Source organism: Pagrus major, chromosome 10 (assembly GCF_040436345.1).
Source record: "Pagrus major chromosome 10, Pma_NU_1.0".
Classification (NCBI taxonomy): domain Eukaryota; kingdom Metazoa; phylum Chordata; class Actinopteri; order Spariformes; family Sparidae; genus Pagrus; species Pagrus major.
Genome location: NC_133224.1, coordinates 8,972,996 through 8,992,819, shown reverse-complemented (window position 1 = coordinate 8,992,819; position 19,824 = coordinate 8,972,996). Strand labels below are relative to the sequence as shown.

General features: G+C 41.3%; 2 protein-coding genes across 2 annotated transcripts; one reads left to right on the top strand and one right to left on the bottom strand.

The window, feature by feature from the left end:
• Window positions 1-7,202: 7,202 nt before the first annotated feature.
• Window positions 7,203-14,243, top strand: LOC141003904 (uncharacterized). The gene is made up of 3 exons (XM_073475383.1): window positions 7,203-7,385; window positions 12,808-12,906; window positions 13,015-14,243. Exons 2-3 carry the CDS (start codon window positions 12,822-12,824, stop codon window positions 13,185-13,187), a joined length of 258 nt encoding a protein of 85 aa, XP_073331484.1. The 5' UTR covers window positions 7,203-7,385; window positions 12,808-12,821; the 3' UTR covers window positions 13,188-14,243.
• Window positions 14,244-14,424: 181 nt separating this feature from the next.
• Window positions 14,425-19,817, bottom strand: mettl3 (methyltransferase like 3). Its single transcript, XM_073475381.1, has 11 exons — window positions 19,702-19,817; window positions 18,472-18,662; window positions 17,901-18,353; window positions 17,592-17,767; window positions 16,304-16,517; window positions 16,038-16,225; window positions 15,379-15,417; window positions 15,190-15,298; window positions 14,956-15,021; window positions 14,738-14,850; window positions 14,425-14,647 (listed from the first exon to the last, which is right to left on the bottom strand). The coding sequence occupies exons 1-11, from the start codon at window positions 19,802-19,804 to the stop codon at window positions 14,533-14,535; spliced, it is 1,767 nt and encodes a 588-aa protein (XP_073331482.1). The 5' UTR covers window positions 19,805-19,817; the 3' UTR covers window positions 14,425-14,532.
• Window positions 19,818-19,824: the final 7 nt, after the last annotated feature.

The window sequence follows — 19,824 nt, the reverse complement described above, 5'->3', positions numbered from 1 at the left end:
GCATAAACAGTACACAATCTGGACCAGCGGCGCCTGTTAGCATAGGTGCAGGTTAAGCTCATAAGCTTTTGTTGCCATGGAGCTGGTTCGTGGTAATTGTTACCTAACTTTAAAGTTAAAAGCCTGTTGCAGAGCTGCGCCCAGGTAAATATAGACACAGTCTCTTGAGAGAGACCAAATAACCTACAGCTAAAGCCAAAGTCTCTGGCAGAACAGATAAATGCATTTACATGTGCTTCAGTGTCCTAATTGCCTGATTAGTAAAGTCCTTTAATTAAGTCTCATTTTCAGTAACACCCTGATTCCAATTATTCACTATTTTTTTCAAGCTGCTCCTGTGTTCACATACTTTCTAGGACAGGGGGGGAATTTATGTAGTTGTGGAAATAAGTCCTGTGCCCAACACCGTGACCATCTTAGCTAACCGATTGGCCGGTGCAGCTCTCTTATATAATGCACAGCACAAAGCGAGGAAGGAGCATAAGTGAGAAGAATTTGGAATAAAAGAATGGTGGGACAAAGGGAGGAAAACGGGAAGGGGGCCCAGTCTCGGCCACTTCTCATGCAAATTGTAGCCCCTCGGAAAGAATCCAGAGTGGCAAAGAAAGTGCTGTTAATGATGTGGCGGACAAACACTCACGTAAGTGCACACATGCACTGAGGGAGGAGAGCAACAAGAGGGAATGACATCACTGGAGCAAACTGAAAAACAGTCATTGGAGCACAAAATTCTTCTGTTATATTCGCCTTGTGCACTTGTTAAGACCCCGCGGTGAGTCCATTATTTAGAAATGTACCCCTTTCCCAAAATCGAGCCCCTCCTCTCTGCTTGATCTTTTCCAGGCTTGACTGGCAGAACAAAGAGGAGGCAGAAGGGAAAAACAGGGTGAGGACAAGCAGAAATGGCCAGTACGGTCCAGGCTCGTGAAAACACAATGTGGACAGAGCAGGTAAATGGTACAAATCGATGCGTGCAAAGCGATTACAATTTTAATCGAACTAATATTTCTATGCTCATCTGTGGTTGAAATCGCCTCAGCACACCAACAACCACATGTAAAAGCAACAGTCATGCTGTAAGTGGCACAGAGTCAGACACACGTAAGTGATAACTGAGCCGTGTATCCCACCCTGTAATTATGTCAAGCACACGATGACCCAAGCAAAGCCACAAAGGAGACAGTCAGGTACATTCAGCAAGTTTGTTTACAACTCTGTCAGCACTTTTAAACTAAATATCTATCTTTTACTTAACTTTCTGACTATTCTTTTTTTTACTTTTCAAGAGCGTTTTCTTGTTTTCTGCATGCTCAATAGATACATTGACTTGGCTTAATTGCTTACCACACTGCACTGATATTCAGACAAATAAAAAAGGACATTTTATGGTAGGATCGCACAAAAACTCCTAAAAAACATGAAGATGGAACCTGTTTTTCAGGTCTTAAACTGGTCGCGATATCTGCTAAGGTATGCTGACAGCCCTAGAGTTAGGGTTAGGGTCTATTTTGCATTGCCAGCCTGAGTACACCCTTTTTTCTCAATCTCACTGCTTTCCTGTGAAGTAAAGCCACTCTGCTCTTCGCCCTCAGATGAGCTATTTACTCCACACACCATTATCAGCTGATTTGTACAGTATGTCGGATACAACCAAGATTAGACTCCTTCCCCCATGCACTTCAGGATTAATATAATCACAGAGAACAGTTGATGTGTCTGGATTTCTCTCGGTGGTGTGAAAACAGAAAGAAGCATGAGATAAGTGACAAACAGAGGGAGGGAGGGAGCAGCCTGAGGATATTGAGGAGGGTGACAGGGAATGGAACCAGCCCTGAGTGACCTCAGCCAGTCAGTCCCGGTCCCGGCTCCACTGAAGCATGCCAACATCAACAGAAAATCAACAAACTCTGGGTGTGGGAATGTCTGGAGTGCTGAGGGAGGGAACAAGAAACACACATTTGGGGTGGGGGACATCTAAACACACACACAGAGAACTGGTTTGATCCTGCAATCCGACTTGATTTTAGTTAGTGAATACGATATCTTAATAGGTCTCTGATTTACACTCAGATCAACATTAGTTCTGCAAGACATTAACTGTATAGCTGCAAAACTATTTTTTAAAAATCACTGCAGGGTGAAGAAACTATTAATACATTTGTTTTGAAGGCATGGAGGGCAATTTAAAATCAAATTAGCCTGGATTTAGATGTGATTAGATGGGTGTGACTGCACACATATATTGCTGCTCCGAAAAGCTCATAAACTCACGTACACTGACTGCACTAATAAACCCTCATTTTTCTGATGCAATCTCATGAAATTCCACACAAAACAAGCTGGCCGGGGAAGAAATCGTCCTTAACTCGCTCGCAATTCAAATGTTAAGTGTCGTAAAATGATTAATAAGAGAGAAGGGAAGAACATTTATCGTTAATGGTTGCAATTAAATAGCACTTTTAGCCAAAGTGCTTCACAAATAGCCACCCATTACACACACATGCTCACAGAACGATAGCAGCGAGTTAACAAGGTAGACGATTTTTGTTTACCTTATGTTTTGGACATTTTTATGGAAGTCTGAAGTATTTTTTTGTTTTTTATTGTTAATTTTTAAGTATTTTCTACCTTTATTTAATAGTCAATAGAAAATGTAGAAGTGACAATTTATAAGTGTTTATAAGTGTCAGTGTTGCCAAAGGATTAAGTTGCAGCCATTGTGGACGTGTCACTGCTGCTTGCTGAGGCAATCTACTGGACCAAATCCCAAAACTTTGAGTAAGCATGAATCATTTACACAACAAAGTTTGTAAGGGCCCAGGTTTGACCTTTTACCTCAGAGTATTTTAGGATGGGCTACTTTTGCCCCTCTCCTGCCTCTTGCTCTTTCTGTCTTCATCCTTCCTGCACGTTCACAGTGCTGCTATTCCTGTCTCTCAGCCAGTGGAGCAGTGGCACTGAGGGATTAAATTACCAGTGGAGCAACAATTCACAGGGGATGATGTCAGTATTATGACAATGTCGCTTTCCACTTGCCACCCAGTTGGTCCCCTGGCTCAAAGTGTCTGATATCACGATGGCACTTGAGGCCAATGGGACAGTGGGAGTGGTTCAGTTCTTGATATCTGAGCCTCCTGGTGGGCTCACAGGAAGCTAGTAATCATACTTGGGGCCACTGGCAGCCTGGCAGGGACACTTGTCACCTTACAAGGAGAGGAACGAGTGTCTGAATGCACCGAGGTGACACCACTGAGGCACCACTTGACTCTCTGTGAAGGAATGACAGTAACCTCAGTGCGCGATGGGAATCTGTTGCAAAGAAAAGGGCTGTTGTTTAACACGCTTTCATAATCCCAAAGGTTTAGATTATGAAACGAACAATGAGGAAGGTTAAATTTGGCATAAATAAAGGGTTGAAAATTGTCCTGATTGCATGAGACTATTCATCATGAAAAGTGAGAAAACTGTGCAAGTTAATCACTAATAAAAATATGTCTATAATCTGAAATCAGTCTTTTTCTGGTTGGATGCCTGTAGATGTTTAACTCTTGTGGACCAAGTTTTATGCTGTCAATCATCCACACAGAGTGGATTTAAAATTAGAGACAATGTCGAATCAAAGGACATCCGTCCTTCACCCACATCCACAGGTGTGAATCTGTACATGTGCACATGCACGTATTGCACGAGAATCGAGGCACGGCTTTGTGGGTACGACTGGACTTTCACGCGGACCGCACAGAGTTCAAAGCTGCTGTAAAGCATGAAACAGTTGGAGGTATAACCTTCCATCCATTCCAAATCCTGGTTACCAACAATGTACTTTAGAAAATCGCAGTAATACCACTTTTACACTGAAACGTGTATACACAGATTTTTGCTATCATCATGAAAACGTGCCGGATAAAACAGGGAACAGTAGAAAGCGGCATATCATATACCTCATGAGAATATCTGATTACAAGCTGTTAATGTGCATCTTAGTGTATTTCCATTATACTGAACAAAGCTGATATTCCCATATGAATTCAATGTGAGAAAAATGACTAATCTTGTGGGTAAGTCCCTGTTGCAGTTCACAGTGCAGAACCAGCTTAAGAAATGTGCCTGCTGTCACACAGACTGTTTCCTGGGTGATTTCTAACCAGCAGGCACAGACTCAGGCTGAGAGCTCATCTGGGTACATTTCCACCAGGACAAAGGCCTCAATAAGCCTTAAACACGGAGCCGAAAGCTAATAAACTGTAATAAACCATCGAATGGGCCCAGAGCAGCCGAGGTTTCCTCTCAGTTTCTCTATAAGTGTCTGTGTAGAGAGCGTGTGAGTCAGATTTTAATCTATTTTCCAGGTTTTGCCTCCAGATAACATGACGAATGTTCTGGTTTACAGGCATCATGTTGGTGCACGCTCACAAACATGGGCTGTCTCTCGTCCCTGCTTTGGGTATTTGACTTTATGCTATTTACGGCGTTTTGACGTAAATCTTGTGTTTACACGTACTGTGCATTGCATAAAGATATGTGGGTACAACAACCTCAACCAGCAGGCTGCAACCAGCTCTGCGTGACTCCTACATGACGGATAGGTGCTGTTTACAAAAGAAGCAACACCTCTTTTCCTTGAAAGGGTCACGTGTACGCCCTATGTTACCTCGAATGCCTCTCACCGTGATATCTCAAAACGCTGCACAGATTTCAGTGAAACAAGTGATTACTTGCTCGTGTTGATTCACATTTTGGATTTCTGCCATTAGATTGAGTTTCAAGACAACAATCAGAACCAGTCTGAAGCATATGTCAAAATGTATCTGTTTTTTTAAATGAAAATACCTATTTAGTGTTTGAAACCAAGAGGAAAGTGCAGAATATTGACCAAGCAATGCTCAGAAGTTTACAGCAGTGATAAAAACTGTTGTATGAAGTGTCTGCGGGGCAGGCTGAGAGTCTGTATCCGTGGTGGTCCCGGGTCTTGTTGATGAGGCGGGCTGCTGTCAGGAATTCTGCACACTGTTGGTGTATTTTCAAGGACAAGAAATCTATTTAAGAATAAATCCAAGTGAGTGTATTCCTTGTATTTCATGAGGAGGGTCTTAACGGGGATCTGTGACTGTTGCTGGTTAATTCTTCTCGGTATGTTCGATCCACTCCAGACTAAAACCCTCTCACTCTAACAGGATAGGTAGGGATTTCCTCCACAATTAGGTCTCCCTTTTCTTTCAGCGCTCAAACAGTGGCTTTGTTTACATGGACAATATTTCTTCGGTCCGATTGAAATCATCCCAATTGAAGAATTGAGATCTCAAGTGATGTTTTGTCATGCTTTCCACTTCCTCATTGGATATTTAATCTCCTCTGGTGCGTGTTTAATCAGCTCCCTGTCCCAAAGATGGATACCTATCGTTGTCTATGTTAAGTTGTCTTGTATTAAAAACAAACTGTCCGCAGAGGAACTGTTAACCTTAGAGGCCGCCATCTTTGGTAAGTGGAAAAGGGTTTTAACTACGTCTGCAACTGATTGAAATTTTGTTCAGTTTGGGTCTGTTTATTCCGATTGAGGTGTTTATATGGAGCATTTTTATTCTGTTTGGGTGTTTAAACTGATTATAATTAAAACATTAGGCTCCTTGTAAAACTGAATCACATATGTGTTTAAGACATGAGGTGACGGTCATGTGGAAGTTATATACACACACATCCACTATCATCCCAACCTTTTTCCTACGTATTATTTAAGTAAGAAATTATGTTTATATTGTGTCTCCTTCACATAATATTTTCATTGAGGGAAGTGTGTTCCTGTCATTTTTTTGTGCATAGGTCTGCACCTTCCATTTGTTTTGCCGTTAGATTTATACATAATATGTACATCAAAAGTGTGTCAACAGTTTAAATATTAAAATACATTTCTAAAAAAGAAGAGGGAGGTGTAGTAATACAGTTAAAGGAACAATTATTGGAGCTTCACAGCAAAACAGCATTGCAGCATTCACCTCAACAACTGAAGTAGATGGGAGTATAAAAACCAACTGAAAAAAACTTAAAATGGCCCCACACAGCAATAATCCAAGTCTCCAGAGGCCTCGAGATCCCAAATTAATGAGAAAAGATGTTATTTACACCCTTTGACAGTCAAAATTGACAGGCATTCGAGCTCATGTACCCGCTTCAGATGGGGTGTGTGCTAACGCTATTAGCTCAGCAGCTACATTGAGGATTTCATCTTAAAAAGGGTTTGAATAATGTCTTTTCAAATCAGTTTGGGATCTCTCGGCTTCTAGAGACTTCGACATCCCAAAACTGATTCAAAAAGATATTATTTACTCCATCAATGCGCAGCTGGGGTGTGCGCTAACGCTTTTAGCTTAGCATCTACAGTGATTTTGGCTTTTAAAATGGTGTAAAAAACATCTTTTCAAATCAGTTGGGCTCTCGGAGTTTCCGGAGACTTGGATTACGCCAGAAGAGCTGTACGGAGCCATTTTGTGTTTGTTTCCCTCATTGTTTACCCCATCTACTTCAGCTGTTGAGGAGAACGTTCTGTGTGGGGTGAGTAGATAATGCCTGAATTTTCATTTTTGGGTGAACTGTTCCTTTAGGAAATAATTATAATTATAAAAAACAACCTTACCAGCGGCAGTATCGAAGTCCTAGAGCCTCTGGTGACCTCTGGCCTCGTCCAGCAGGCTTGGAAAAAGCCCTTAAATGAATCAGAAGGCGGTGAAATGACTTCATCAGTGATTAATGCACTTAAACAGCCAGGGAGGATTAAGGAGTCTATTGTTGAAATATGATTACATCTTGTTGATCACAGTTCAAGACGTCAAATCTCCCTAATTTTGACCTGTTATCTGTTTGCACTCATGACTTCATCCTTCATGATCCGTGCACCGCAGGACAGACAAGCTATTTTTTTCAACACCTGAAGGCTAATTCTGATCAAATGTTTAGTGTTATCTCTATCAACAAATATGTGAATGAGGCAGAGGCAAAACACAGCAGAGCATGCAGGAGGAAGTGTGTGCAGAGTGTGTGTGTGTGTGTGTGTGTGTGTGTGGGCCATGTGGGATGGGTGAGAGGCAGCAAATGGGGAAGGAGAGTGTGGAGCTCAGAGGGAGGGAGGAGGGTGAGAGAAAGCAGGCGTGTCAGCTCGCCATGCACCAGGGATTAGCTATTTAAAGTTCAGTCGCTCCGCGCCACTGAAACCTCCTCTCCACACTGCCAACAAGGGCGCACATTTGAGGACGCGCTCCGATCCGAGGGACGCACATTTTAATGAGGGGAAGCGACGAGGACACGCAGATGAAGTGAGAGCAGTCGTGGGAACTTTTTCAAGAATATAAAATTGTCCTCTGCCTGTCTTCAAGTCTCAAAGTCCATTTAACCAGGTAGGTGGCTCAATTTATCCAATTTAAACCTCAAATTGGAAAGCTCAGGATCTCTAGAGACAAAAATCTAAAATGGGTTAAATTTATATTTAAAAAAATGCAAAATAAAGGGTGAAGCTCAAAAGCAGCTGAGTGTCAGGGTTGTTTTCTTGGTTTTTGGGGCAGGAGGTGTGTCAGTGGGAGGGTTCCCTGATCATAAATAAGCCTGTCTGGTATGCTGAGGTCTTTTTTTGTGGACTTCTGTTCAGTGAAAACCACTTGTCAAACGTTATTCTGCACGCCTGAATAAATCACCTATTATTCTCTTTAACTGTCCAGCAAGCTGTGTTCAATTTGGGCCTTATGACGTGAAATCAGAGCTTCAGATGTGTCATTTTCACGCTTAAATGAGCAGATAATGGAGGCTTCCACTCCAGTCGTTTTAAATATGTAAACAGGCACGTCTTTAATAGATTACCCACGGAGACAGAGAGGGGATAAGTGATGCGTAGCGCGCGAGATGAAAGCTCAGATTATCCTGTCTGGTGAAGCCTCTCATTCAACCTCACGCACGCATGCGCGCAGAGGCCTACGCGTCCTGCACGCGCACCTGGAACTGTAAATTAAAGGAGCGTTAATTAGATTGAGCATGATAAAAAACAGAGGTGGAGGAAGTTTTCTTTATTTGAGTGAAACGGTGCAAATTCTCCATTTTAAGGTTAGGGACCGTACGAAAATTATTTGAGGGGTCAGAAAAGAGGGAGGAATCTTTTCTCAGCTGAAAGTGAGACAGGGAGCAGGGGAGAGGCTTTAATTTTTTTCCCATCGTTAATTTATGTTTGATATCAGCTTTCCTATTGCAATATATAGAAGTTGTGTTGAGATATTACTTTATTTATATGGTTGACTTTCACTTTTAACAGTTGGCCCTACTTGAGCAAAAGTCTTAAAGTATCTGCACTTAAGTATCAAAAGTAAAGTGTGCATGGATGATTATGGGATCCAATAATGATGATCAGAATCAGTGTTTTTGTTTTTGTTGTTGTTTTTATTTAATTGCCAATAAAATAAATACATTTAAAAAAGGTGCTACTTCAGTTCTGGTTCAGCGTGCAGTCTGCAAAGTAACTAAAGTCATCAAATAAATGTAATGGAGTCAAAAGTACTGCTTCCAAAATCTAGTGTAGTGGAAGTATAAAGTTGCAGAAAATGGAAATACTCAAGTAAAGAACTAATACTTCAAAAATGTCCTTACTTACACTACTTAAGTACACTACTTCACTATATGTATTTAGTTACAGTTTTGTCTCTGTATCTGGGTTTTATGAACGTGCACAATGGTGCCCAGTGTTGTAAAAAGTACCCAAAAGTCTTACTTGAGTAAAAGTAGAGATATCGTGTTAAAATATTACTTTGGTTTAAGTGATATTAAATGGGCTCTAGTATCAAAAGTAATTTTCTGGCATAAGGTACACTTAAGTGTCAAAAGTACAAGTAAAAGTAAACTATAAATGTATGTAGATACTGTAAACCATGGTTTGACTGATCGTTTTTCTGATAATCAGAATGTGTTTTACAGTACAAGTACGTCAAAATTGTACTTAAGTACACGACTTAAGTTAATGTACTTAATTACATTCTGTCACTGAAAAGATCAAAAGTTTTGTTCTCCTTCTCAGGATTTTATGAATTTGTAACATTTGAAGTTCCATTAAGATGTTCAGGTTTTAATCGCTGCACATGAGGCTGAACAAATTGTACCAACGCTGTTTATTGGTTTTGGCATGTTGTACAGGACGCCGATACAGCATTCTTCTTGGAGGATTGTTCAGTAACTCTGAGGGTTACGTAATGGGGGTTGCATTTTTTTACAAAAGTGAAAAGGTCCAGCCTCCCTCACCGCAACAACAGATTTTATACAGTCCCTAAAGTTGTTCATCCCAAATTCTACTTGAGTAAAAGTACAAAAGTGTAATCAGCAAATGTACTTTGAGTATCAAAAGTTCTAATTTTGCAGGATGATGCCTTTCAGTGGTATACTTTTATATATATTATTATTTTAATGATGGATTTGATGTGTAAGCTGCATTTTAATTGTGAGGCAGGTCAGGTTCAAGCTAACTTTAGCTCCTTTCACTAAACATTTAATATTTTAAACTGAGTACGTTGTGTTGTAAAATCTTCATCAGTGCAGTAACTAAAGCTGTCAAAGAAATGTAGTGAAGTAGCAGTATAAGTACAATTTAAAGGTGTATTTAAACACAGTACTTTCCACCATTGATGATAAACATCATTACTGCCATTGTCTGCTCTATGAAAGCTCTATGGAAACACCTTAAAAGCTGCTTTATCCACCGGCTGTGATGAATATGAATGAAAGCGGATTGTATGCTGCTATAAATGGACACACACACACATACACACACACATTTGTGCAGGTATACATGCACAGAGTAGTGTGTGCGTCATCCCGCCTGGCAGGCCTGTGTGAGGCTTTGTGTTGAGGGCAGTGACACAGGACTGCCCTGGTTTTTTTTTTCAAAAAGCCTCAGTGGAAAAGGGGAGCTCAGAGGAAATGTGGTGCTGTGGGAAGATCCTTATCAAGTTACTGTAAGCGTATGGGCTCTGCTGCTTGCTTTAACATTGTTTACAGAGCAGATAAGGGGCTGCGTGGGGACTGCAGAGGGAAACATTTGACTGTATGTCAGGATTGTGCTCTGCAAACAGGTTTAAGTTGTCTCAAACATTTCCCTCTAACCACACACATGCACAAACATGCACTCAAAATGAATAAAACAAGCCACAAGCCACTTTGCTGATGCTTCTCTGCAAGGATTGTGTAATTCTCAGCTTCATAACTGAGCCACCACTGATGGAACAAGTCAAACCACATAATTCAGGTGCTGTGAATTGCTCGTAAAGTGTTCAAGTTCAAGTTCGAGGTCTTCGTTCTTGTTTTTAACATTTTGGTCTTAATCTTCTTCTCTCTGGTCAGTGTGGCTTGTGTCTGTGTTCTCTGGGTGTGTTTGTGTGTTTGCCATCTGAGGTTGTTTTTCTCCTCCAGGCTGCTTCACGCTGCCAGACCCCCACAGCCAATCATGATCTGGGCCCAGAATTCCTCACCACTGACCAGGGCCTTGATATCGAGTGTGTGTAACACATTGTTTTAATGAGAAAAGTCCACAGTGGGTTACCAAACACAAAGAATTTATAATCTCTGCGCAACTATAATGAACTCAGGTGGGGGAAAACATGGTCAGCCTGTTCTGTCCCTGTGCTCTTTCCTTCACAATGTGTGCTATACCGTGAGTTCTCATTTCACAGGCAGAACCTCTAAATTGACCCAACCATAATGGATTCTCTGTGCCTGTAAATGGGATAGGGTTTCACAGCCACACCTGCGTGAAAACGAGAAGGGAGGTGCATTAGATGGTTAAGAAAAAAAGAGCGTTGTCCGTGTGAACGTATCTGCAAAAGGAGAGACTGTGAAATCTGTCTCCGCTCAGCAGCCACAGCAGCTCTGTGAGTCTGTGTGCGTATGTGTGAGCTGTCACGTCTCCACGAAAGTGACTCAAGCAGCACGAGGCGTCCGCAGTAAACAGTGAAAAAAAAGGGGGAAAAGATGTTAGACAAACACTGTTCTGCAGTGTGTTGCAGTCACAGTTTACTGTTTGACATCAGGTATACAAGTCTGTGATTAATGAATAATAGAGCTGAGTGCACTATCACAGTAATGGATTTTCTCATCAGACTGAAGTAAGCTGTTGGATTCAGACGCTGTGTCTTTAAACGTCATTTTGAGTCTCTCCGCAGTGGTATTGAATATTTTTGTGGTTGTTTTGAGTCTCTTTTTTGAGTTGTTTTGCTAATTTTGTAGTCGTTTTAGCCTCTTTGCAGTCATTTTGCAAATCTTTTTAGTCGTTCTGAGTCTCTATAGTTTTCATCTTTTCGTAGCCATTTTGTGTCACTTCATAGTCATTTTGAATCTCTTTGTTGTTGTTATGAGTCTCTCTGCAGTTGTTTTGCTTCTCTTTTGAGTCTCTTGCATGTATTTTAAGTTGTTTCGCATCTATTTGGGCCTGTATGGCATTGTTTTTAATGTCTCCTCCCGGTTGTTCTGTGCCTCTTATAGTTGTTTTGCAGCACTTTGTGGCCATTATGCATGTTTTTGTAGCCTTTTTTTTGTCTCTTTGTGTTTTTGTTTTTTTTGTGTGTCTCTTAGTGGTTGTGCCAACCCTCCATCCCTGGATAGATGTTTCTATTTTTATCTCATTTTTATAAAAGAAAGTTTTTAATGAAGCCATACATAAGAAGTAGAACAATAAGATCTAATAGTCCGTACTTATTGAAGTAATACATGTTTGTGTTCTCTGTTAACCCATCCTGTCATCCTATAAACCATCACCTCCTGTCATAAAGTGAGCCAGTTTTAGTTTGTTTTTTTTATGATGGAAGGACTCATGAAATGGTTTGCATCATGTGTTATGCCTTTGTTGGAGATGAGTAGTTTCATTGTTTAGTGGGCTGTTTCTGTGGTCATTGATGTTTGATTATGTAAAGGTTATACATAAAACTTTAGGTAATTTGCATCAGAAACAACAAAGCCACACAACTCTTCTTTTACCTCACATCACAATGGAAACTGTTGAGATCCATCACCTCCATTTCACCCGACCTATTTCTTAACCTGATTAGACTAAAATAAATACCTTTGTTTTTTTTTTACTCTAAGTAAGTAAGGCTCAGTGCCGGCGTGTGGACCTGACTTTATCTTAACATTGAGAGGCGCCGCAGATAGAGGGACAGTCCTCTGGGGAATTTATGAGTTTGACTGACTTGTTGCTCAGTGATTCAGATCTATAGTGTCTGCAGAGTTACACTAAAGATTGGATATTCAGGGCAGAGGAAAATGACAACAGTAGCTTTAGCATCAGCTGAGATATGATCCTGTCTTCTCAGATGACCTCTATGTAATTTGTTTGGTTGTCAAAAGAGGACTTAACAATTCCTCTGTCTGCCGCAGCCCATTGACGTCCTCTTCCTGGATTAGGCGGCGTGCAGGATGATGATGATGGCGCTGTAACTACTGACGGATTGGCTTGTTGCTGGGACACTGTGCCAGTCAGTGATATTGTCAGCTTACATTAGGCTATCGCGTCTCTGAAGGTGCAGGATCATAATTCCATTAAACCCTGACCTGGTGAGGAGACAAGGAGCTGTCAGCTGGCACTCAGACATGTTGTGATTATGATAAGGCAGCTTAAATGGCAGCCATGGAAAATCTAATGATTCATATTTGAGTGAAATATTGATCCTGTTGCAGTTTAGGAGGCTTTACATCTGTTTTAGAGGAAACTCTGTGCATTGAAAAAGACCGTAAGTTTAGGTTTTTGTCAATTTTTTTGTTGATTAAAAAAACAAAATGTCTCTCCTTTCTCTTCAGACATCTCTGTCATCATGGGTGTGAAGATGCTGCAGTGCTTTCCTTTCTACAGACGCTGTAAAGAGCGCTGCAAGAGCCGGCAGTGCCCTCCAGCTGCAGGTGAGGAGCAACTACACTCTGACTTTTTGAGAAATTCAAACGTAGATCAAATAAAAAGCCATTTCTTCATTGTGCGGCCTGTTAAAGCCTGATTCTCTATCCCCTCAGTTCCCATTGAAGAGATGAAGCCCCGTCTGTGCTCCACCACATCCTGGAGTAGTGACAGCGAGGGAGCAGGAAGCCTGAGTCGGGGCTCCCAGATATACTTCTCCACCAAGGCCAGGCTGTCTTTCAGACACCAGCTGGACAGCAACATCAACGCCGTGGACGCCACTTACTGAGGAGATGAATGGGACTCCAGGATCAAAGTTTCCCACTCATGCTTGGAGCCTGTGGTTCAGACCTGGGAGCCTGTTAGCTGAGCAAACGCATCTATCGTCACCTTTTAGATGTGATCAACAGTAGTCGTGCACAGCCACTGATGCTTTTAACCCTTCATTGCTTGCCACCGACAAAGAACTCTTGATGACTAATCAGATCCAACAAGGGACAGGAGAAAACAGACTGAAACAGACTTGGTTTTCAATTTCTGTGCATTAAAGTTTCATGAGACTGAACTCTTAAAGGAATGGACCCGAAATGGATACGATACCGATGAGAGAGGAGACAACAGAGACTTGTTTACAGCATTCACAACCAAAAAGTGCATTACTTTTGGATTAACTTTTTTTTTAACTGCATTTCTTTATAATTTTTTTTGAGTACCTTTTATGTTGATTTTTCAATCTGCTGATGATAATAATGGCCCATGTGAAATAAGGGATATTACCAAGCAGGATGAGCGCTGATCCTGAAAGTTTGATGAAGAATGGCTCCATCATTAGCAGTTGTCATAAGTGATGTGATGGGTTTACTGTCTAATCCTACTTTGTGACAAACCCTAGAGCCTTTTAATCCGAGAGCAAATGCATTGAGGTCATGTTGACATTATGTATAATATTTGCAGGTTACAGGTTTGAGGATGCTCAGCTGCAGTTTTTTGCCTCTTGTTAGTTCCTCTTTTTTAAGCATAAAGTAAACTGTGCTGCACAGCAAAACTTACTTTTTCTAATAGGTATTTTGTCATGTTTGTCTCCATCTCACTTAAATTTCATTTTTTTTCATAATGAATTAAACCTCCTGGTTGCATTCGATATTAAACTGTATTTACATGTTTGTAAACAATCCCTAATTGCTGATTTGTAGGATGAACAGGGTTCTGTATTTGCCTAAATTGAACAGATATGAATGTAAATCACTGCTCCCAAATGACTGTGACAATTTAAAACTTCAATTTTTGTCCTTTAATGCAAAAGTAACTGTCAGCCATTCAAATCTACAGTGCATCAAAACACCAGTATCTTCATCGTTTACTAACAAAATAACAAAAATCTGACATTAAAAAGGTCTCCTGTGTTTTTATTGGTGGTGAATGTGAATTTTTGCTGCATTAAATATGCAGGTCACACACAGTCATGAACAGAAAACATCATTTCTGCATGTGGTTTTAATGTTTTCTTCACCAAGACACAGACAATGTATCTTATTAACAACATTTATTTAAGAAATGAGTTCATTAGTATAAAAAAACAAGAACAAAAACAGTCTACAGACAAACTTCTCCAGGTGTGTGACCACTGATAGTCATCACTGCATGTTTTTGGGTTTGGAGATGACGCCGTCTGGGTAACGCTTCTTAAACCGAGCCACGACCTCCGGATCCAACAGATGAATGCCATCGAGCTGGTTTCCAAGAGTTACCCTACGAGTAGACGGAAAAATTACAATCATTGCATTTAAAATAGATAGATTAGTTACTTGCCCTTTAGACTGAAGTGTGATGGTGTGTTACCAGTTGGGCTGCACGTTGTGGGGTCGACCGAAAAGCTCGATCTTCCTGGTGCCGGGCGACAGTCTCTCGATCATGCCGTAGATCTCATCTGGTTTGTGACTGGTGGAGCGGACCTGGAAGAGTGTTGGAACAGCTGAATCTTTATCACATTATGGACCTTTTTAGGCCGTAGAAATCATTATGTGGGTAAATACAAAATAAATATGACAGGAGATTACCTCTGCAACAATAACATCGCAATCCAAACCTCTGTTGAAGCCCTGAGGGTTTCCCTTCACACCCACCTGAAGAAAAACAACATCACGTGGTTTACATTTTTTACCTGACACCACAAAGAATGAGCCTGTGGCAGCCCAATATTCTGCTTCTAGCTATTTGGCATCGTCCCAAACTGCCATGCAAGAAGAGAGTATAAAATACAAAACAGAAGACATGAGAGCAGTACGACATACGAGACAGTGCTCCTTCCCGTGGTTCAGCCAGTGGCCTGTCCGTCCTGTGCGGATGATTCTCTGGAGCTGGTTGGTTTTCACCCAAATTATTTCATCCACACGGTCATAGCTAAGAGAAAAAAAAAAAATAATTAAATGGTGTAAACGCAATATCTTGATGGTGGTTGATGCACAGAAGGATAAACTTACCCCCACAGACTGAGACACTCTCTGCCCAGCTCCATAGCCCTGCAAGACAAGAAGTCGGGCAGATGAAAAGTTTGAGCAGATAAAAATGTATGTGGGAGCACAGATTAAGGACCGTGTTGTTTGTGCACTAAGTATTGTTGGATTCGATATATCCCACCACTACGAGTTGATTTAACTAAGTAAGCTTTAACTTTTTGAGTGAAAAACTGGAAAAACAAGGGACAAAATACTGAACTGAAAATATAAAATGAATACTTGTATTCCATTGACATGTAGCCCAAAAGCTCGATCGGTGACCAGCTGCAGTAAAGGTTACAAACCACGCCAAACTAAAACTTCAAAGTACACATCAAATACATTTTAAGATAAGTTTTAATTAGTTATTTGATGCTATAAAACAGGGTGTGTGACATCTTGATTAACAGCTGGTCCCTGCAACTGAGCCGGGCGAGTGTATTGACTGACGTCAATAGCACAATATGGCGGCGCTCATATCCAGGGTATTTTGGCTTAAATTTTGTACATCGAAGGGTAGTGGGGACACGTCGTCCATCTTTATATATTTCAATTGTACACAGATTCATATCCCAGATTCAGATCTTTTGTTGTTTAAATAGTAGTGATATAAACTCAAAGTCACTATTGTTTGTTTTAGTTACCTGCCAGTGACCCAGAGGAAGAGGAAGCCGTCATCTTGCAGGATGGGAATGTTGAGTTTTCTCATCTCGTCGTCAGTCAGCGTGCCGTAGGGTAGCTCCATGTGGATGTCCCATGGAGGGTCGGCCATCACCACAGCAAACTTCCCCAGGATGGCAACGTCCAGGAAGCGGATATCACAGCAGATCCACTGCAAAGAAAAACCTCTGTCAACACCTGTCTGTGTCCCCTTCATCCTCTTTCCTCACCCCTCCTCTCTCGTCCTCACCTGTGAGGGGAACAGTTTGCCCACGTTGCTGTCTGCATCCCCCGCGTGAAGCCCGAGCTCCGTGGTCCCAGCCTGGGGCCCCAGCAGGCATCCCTCAGTCTCCGGAGGGCTGTCGATCTCGTAGTGGACGTACTTGCAGGTGTCCATGTGGAAACAAGTGTTGAGGAAGGAGCAGTCGCCGAGGCTCTCGTCTGTGTGCTTGTTGATGATGCGACTGAATGAGAACATGTGGAGCACAAAGTGAACCAGCTGCGTAAACATGTTTATGTAACGTCATTTTATGGTAACAGCTTCATGTTGGGATCAGAATCGACAAAACTAAAGCGCAAAGAATTCTTTAAAAAACACAGGGAGGATAATACAAATATCTTTACACTGCACAAATGTCAGTGAAGATTATTCAATTATAAATTTGTCCTTGATGCACCCTCTTTCCATGTGCCCCCTTAAAAAGACGTCTACTTGTGACCTACTTGTATCAGATTAGTTCTGATCATTTTTCAAAGCCTGGAGGGATAACATGACCTAATAGTTTACAAGAAAATAACAATTATTGTGAAAGAATTTTTTTAAAAAAAACAAACAATTAGAAAATAGACATTTTAAGCAGCTGAATTTGTTTTTGGCTCCTTAATATATCATTATTCATCTTATGGACTGATGAGACTTATTTTGAGACCCGACCACCAGGTAGGTGTTACAGAACCACTACTGTAGACCAGTGGTTTGAAGTGAGTAGGTATATTTACTGCCGTAGAGCATCATTTTGGATGAGCAGAAACTCCACAAAACAAATATTTATGAGATGAAAACAACTAAAAAGCTGCAGTATCTTTTTCCATTTGGTTAAAATAAAACTGATTGTTGTAGTTATAAGGTGTTTCCAAGTTTTAAATGTAGTACTTCATTTACATCATCAGCATTAGAAGTCAGTGTCTAGTTATAACATTTTCAGATTGTCCTGTATGGTAGGAGTAGTATTTTAATCTTGTTTAAGGTGACCTCTTCAGGTCAAAGATGATATTTTTCTTTTATTTTTATTATCTCTTTGCAGTTTTTATGCCTTTATTTGTCAATACAGTCAATAGTAGGTAGATTACAAGAAACAAGCAGAAAGGAAGATGTAAAAACACTCAACTGCAAAGCAAGCTCATCATTTATCTGATGTATTTAAAAATCTAACCTCTGCAGTCGAGAATGTCTGCTGTAAAGTGTCTGATAAAAGACTTTGTCATGCAGACATAAACAAACAGAAGAAAAGTTTTGAAGTATGCTGAGGAAGACTGACCGGAAGTGTAACTTGGTGCACGGCTGCGGTGTGTCCCCGGAGCGCACACACTCCTCTTTGGTCCCGTGGTCGCAGAACTCTTGGACCTGAGCTCGGCCGCGAGACCGGAACTTCTCCACGATGGACTGCTCCTTAGCTGTGCTGGCATTCAGCAGTTCCAGAATCTCTCTGCTCACCTGGCATAATAACATTCACATCAGTAATCAGAACTATTCTGCTTCACTTTTGTGTAAATTTAGCTACTTCACCATTACAATAATCGTGGTGCTGTGTCGAGGAGATATTTGTCGGGCTCCTCTTTCTTCTTACCTTCTTGCTCTGCTGCTCTTTAGTGGACTGTTGGTTCAGGAGGCTCTCTATCTCCATGTCCAAATGAGACGACTGGCTTTTGCTGCTCCTGCCCTTCTTCTCCGCCCCGCTCCCCGACGCCGAAGGCCCCGCCATCTGTGTTGAGGAAGCCGGTGTGAGAGAGGTGAAGGAAGTGTGCGGAGGAGAGGCCGAGCTCTGGAGGGAGGGCGAGAAGCCTGGAGCTCTTTTATGGTGGGTTTGATCTTCTGTTTTTCTCTTGACTCCCGTCCGTTGGGCTCCGGCCCCGGACCCGATCATGGCCCACAGTTTCGTGTGGTCCACTGATACCACAATTGAGGGGGAGGAAGCGGTAGAGGAAGAGGCTGAAGTGGGCTGACGGACCTCGATGAGCTCCTGAGCGGAGAACTTTAGCAGCAGACTCTGGATGCATCCATGACTGACATCGGTCCCAGACTGTGAGTGAGAATCAAGCAGAAGAGGGAGAATTTATAAAAACAGAAATATGAAGTTCTTAATATGATATCAAATTTGCCACAAGCATTATGCATTTATGCTCACGACAAAGACTCACACTGTTGAGTTCATTTGTGAGGGCAAGAGAGTCTGTTGGCATCGAAAGACTCAGATCAGAGAGATATCCCAGCAGCCTCTTCTCTAGTTCGGGGTCTGGTGGTTTTTCCGTTTCTTCCTGAGGCTGAAACGGTGCAGACGGAGCCGGGCTGTCACTCCTGGCTGTGGAGCCCTCTGTGCTGCTGCCACCGTCTGACCGAGAGGAAACAACAGAGGTTAACACCCTCATTTGAAAAGGCTTGACGAGGCTTTTCTGATCATTTAGGTATCAGATGTTTACCATAACTTAACAGTCCTGTTTGATCGAATTTCAGGATACTTTGCATCATTTTCAATCATGACAATGTGAAGCCAAAGAATTAGATGACAACATTGTCAAACTGATTTCATGTAGCACACTTATTTTGATCGCTACTGTGTTATGTATTTACTTTGCAAAAATGTTTTATAAGACAATGGCTTTTTTTTTCTTCAATAGCTTCCATGTCATGTGACCCAGTGAGTCCAAACTATGCCAAATTGTATTACTAAATGGGACAAATAAGACATCTCTTTTTATTAAATTTTACCGCTTCTTCTATTTTATAATAATATATTTTTCATCACTACAGGCCACATAGGACACATCAACATAGCAAAGTGGTTGTAGCAAACTGAACATGTTTTTACAGTTTTGAGAAGCACAATATGGGTATGTTTGCTTATTGTCAGGGGAATTATGAAGAAGAAATAAATACAACAAAAATTCAAAATATTCATATAAAATAGAAGAAGCAGTAAAATGTAATCAAAAGAGGTGTGTCTTATTTTTAGTAATACAATTCGGCATTGGTTAGGAGTCACTGGGTCACATGACATGGAAGCTTTTGAAAAGAAATGCTGAATTTTCATATTAAATATTCATATAATATAGAAGAAGCATTAAAATCCAATGCAAAGAGGTTTGTATTATTTGTCCCATTCAGTAAAACAATTAGTTACTGTTTTGAAAGTTTGACAGCTGCCAGATCGACGTTATTATTTCCAACATTTGCTCGTATCAGCAGCATTTTGAGACATCACTTTGGCCGAGAGTAACAAAAAAAACCAGTCATTTGACTTCATATTTCGCGACGTATCGATTCAACAATTTTACTGAATAATCGGTTGCACACTCAATTGATCACTCGCTTACATAAACACTCGTTGGTTGCTGCCCAGCTAGTGGCCCCGCTCCCTGGTCTGAACCTACCCGCGGACAGCTGTGTGGGATCTTTCCGCCGCCGCTGCAGCCTCTCCCGCAGGGAGTCCAGCTGCTTCTTGTGCGCCTGAATGTTGCTCCATGTGTCCGACATGACGAGCGGGAGTCAGCAGC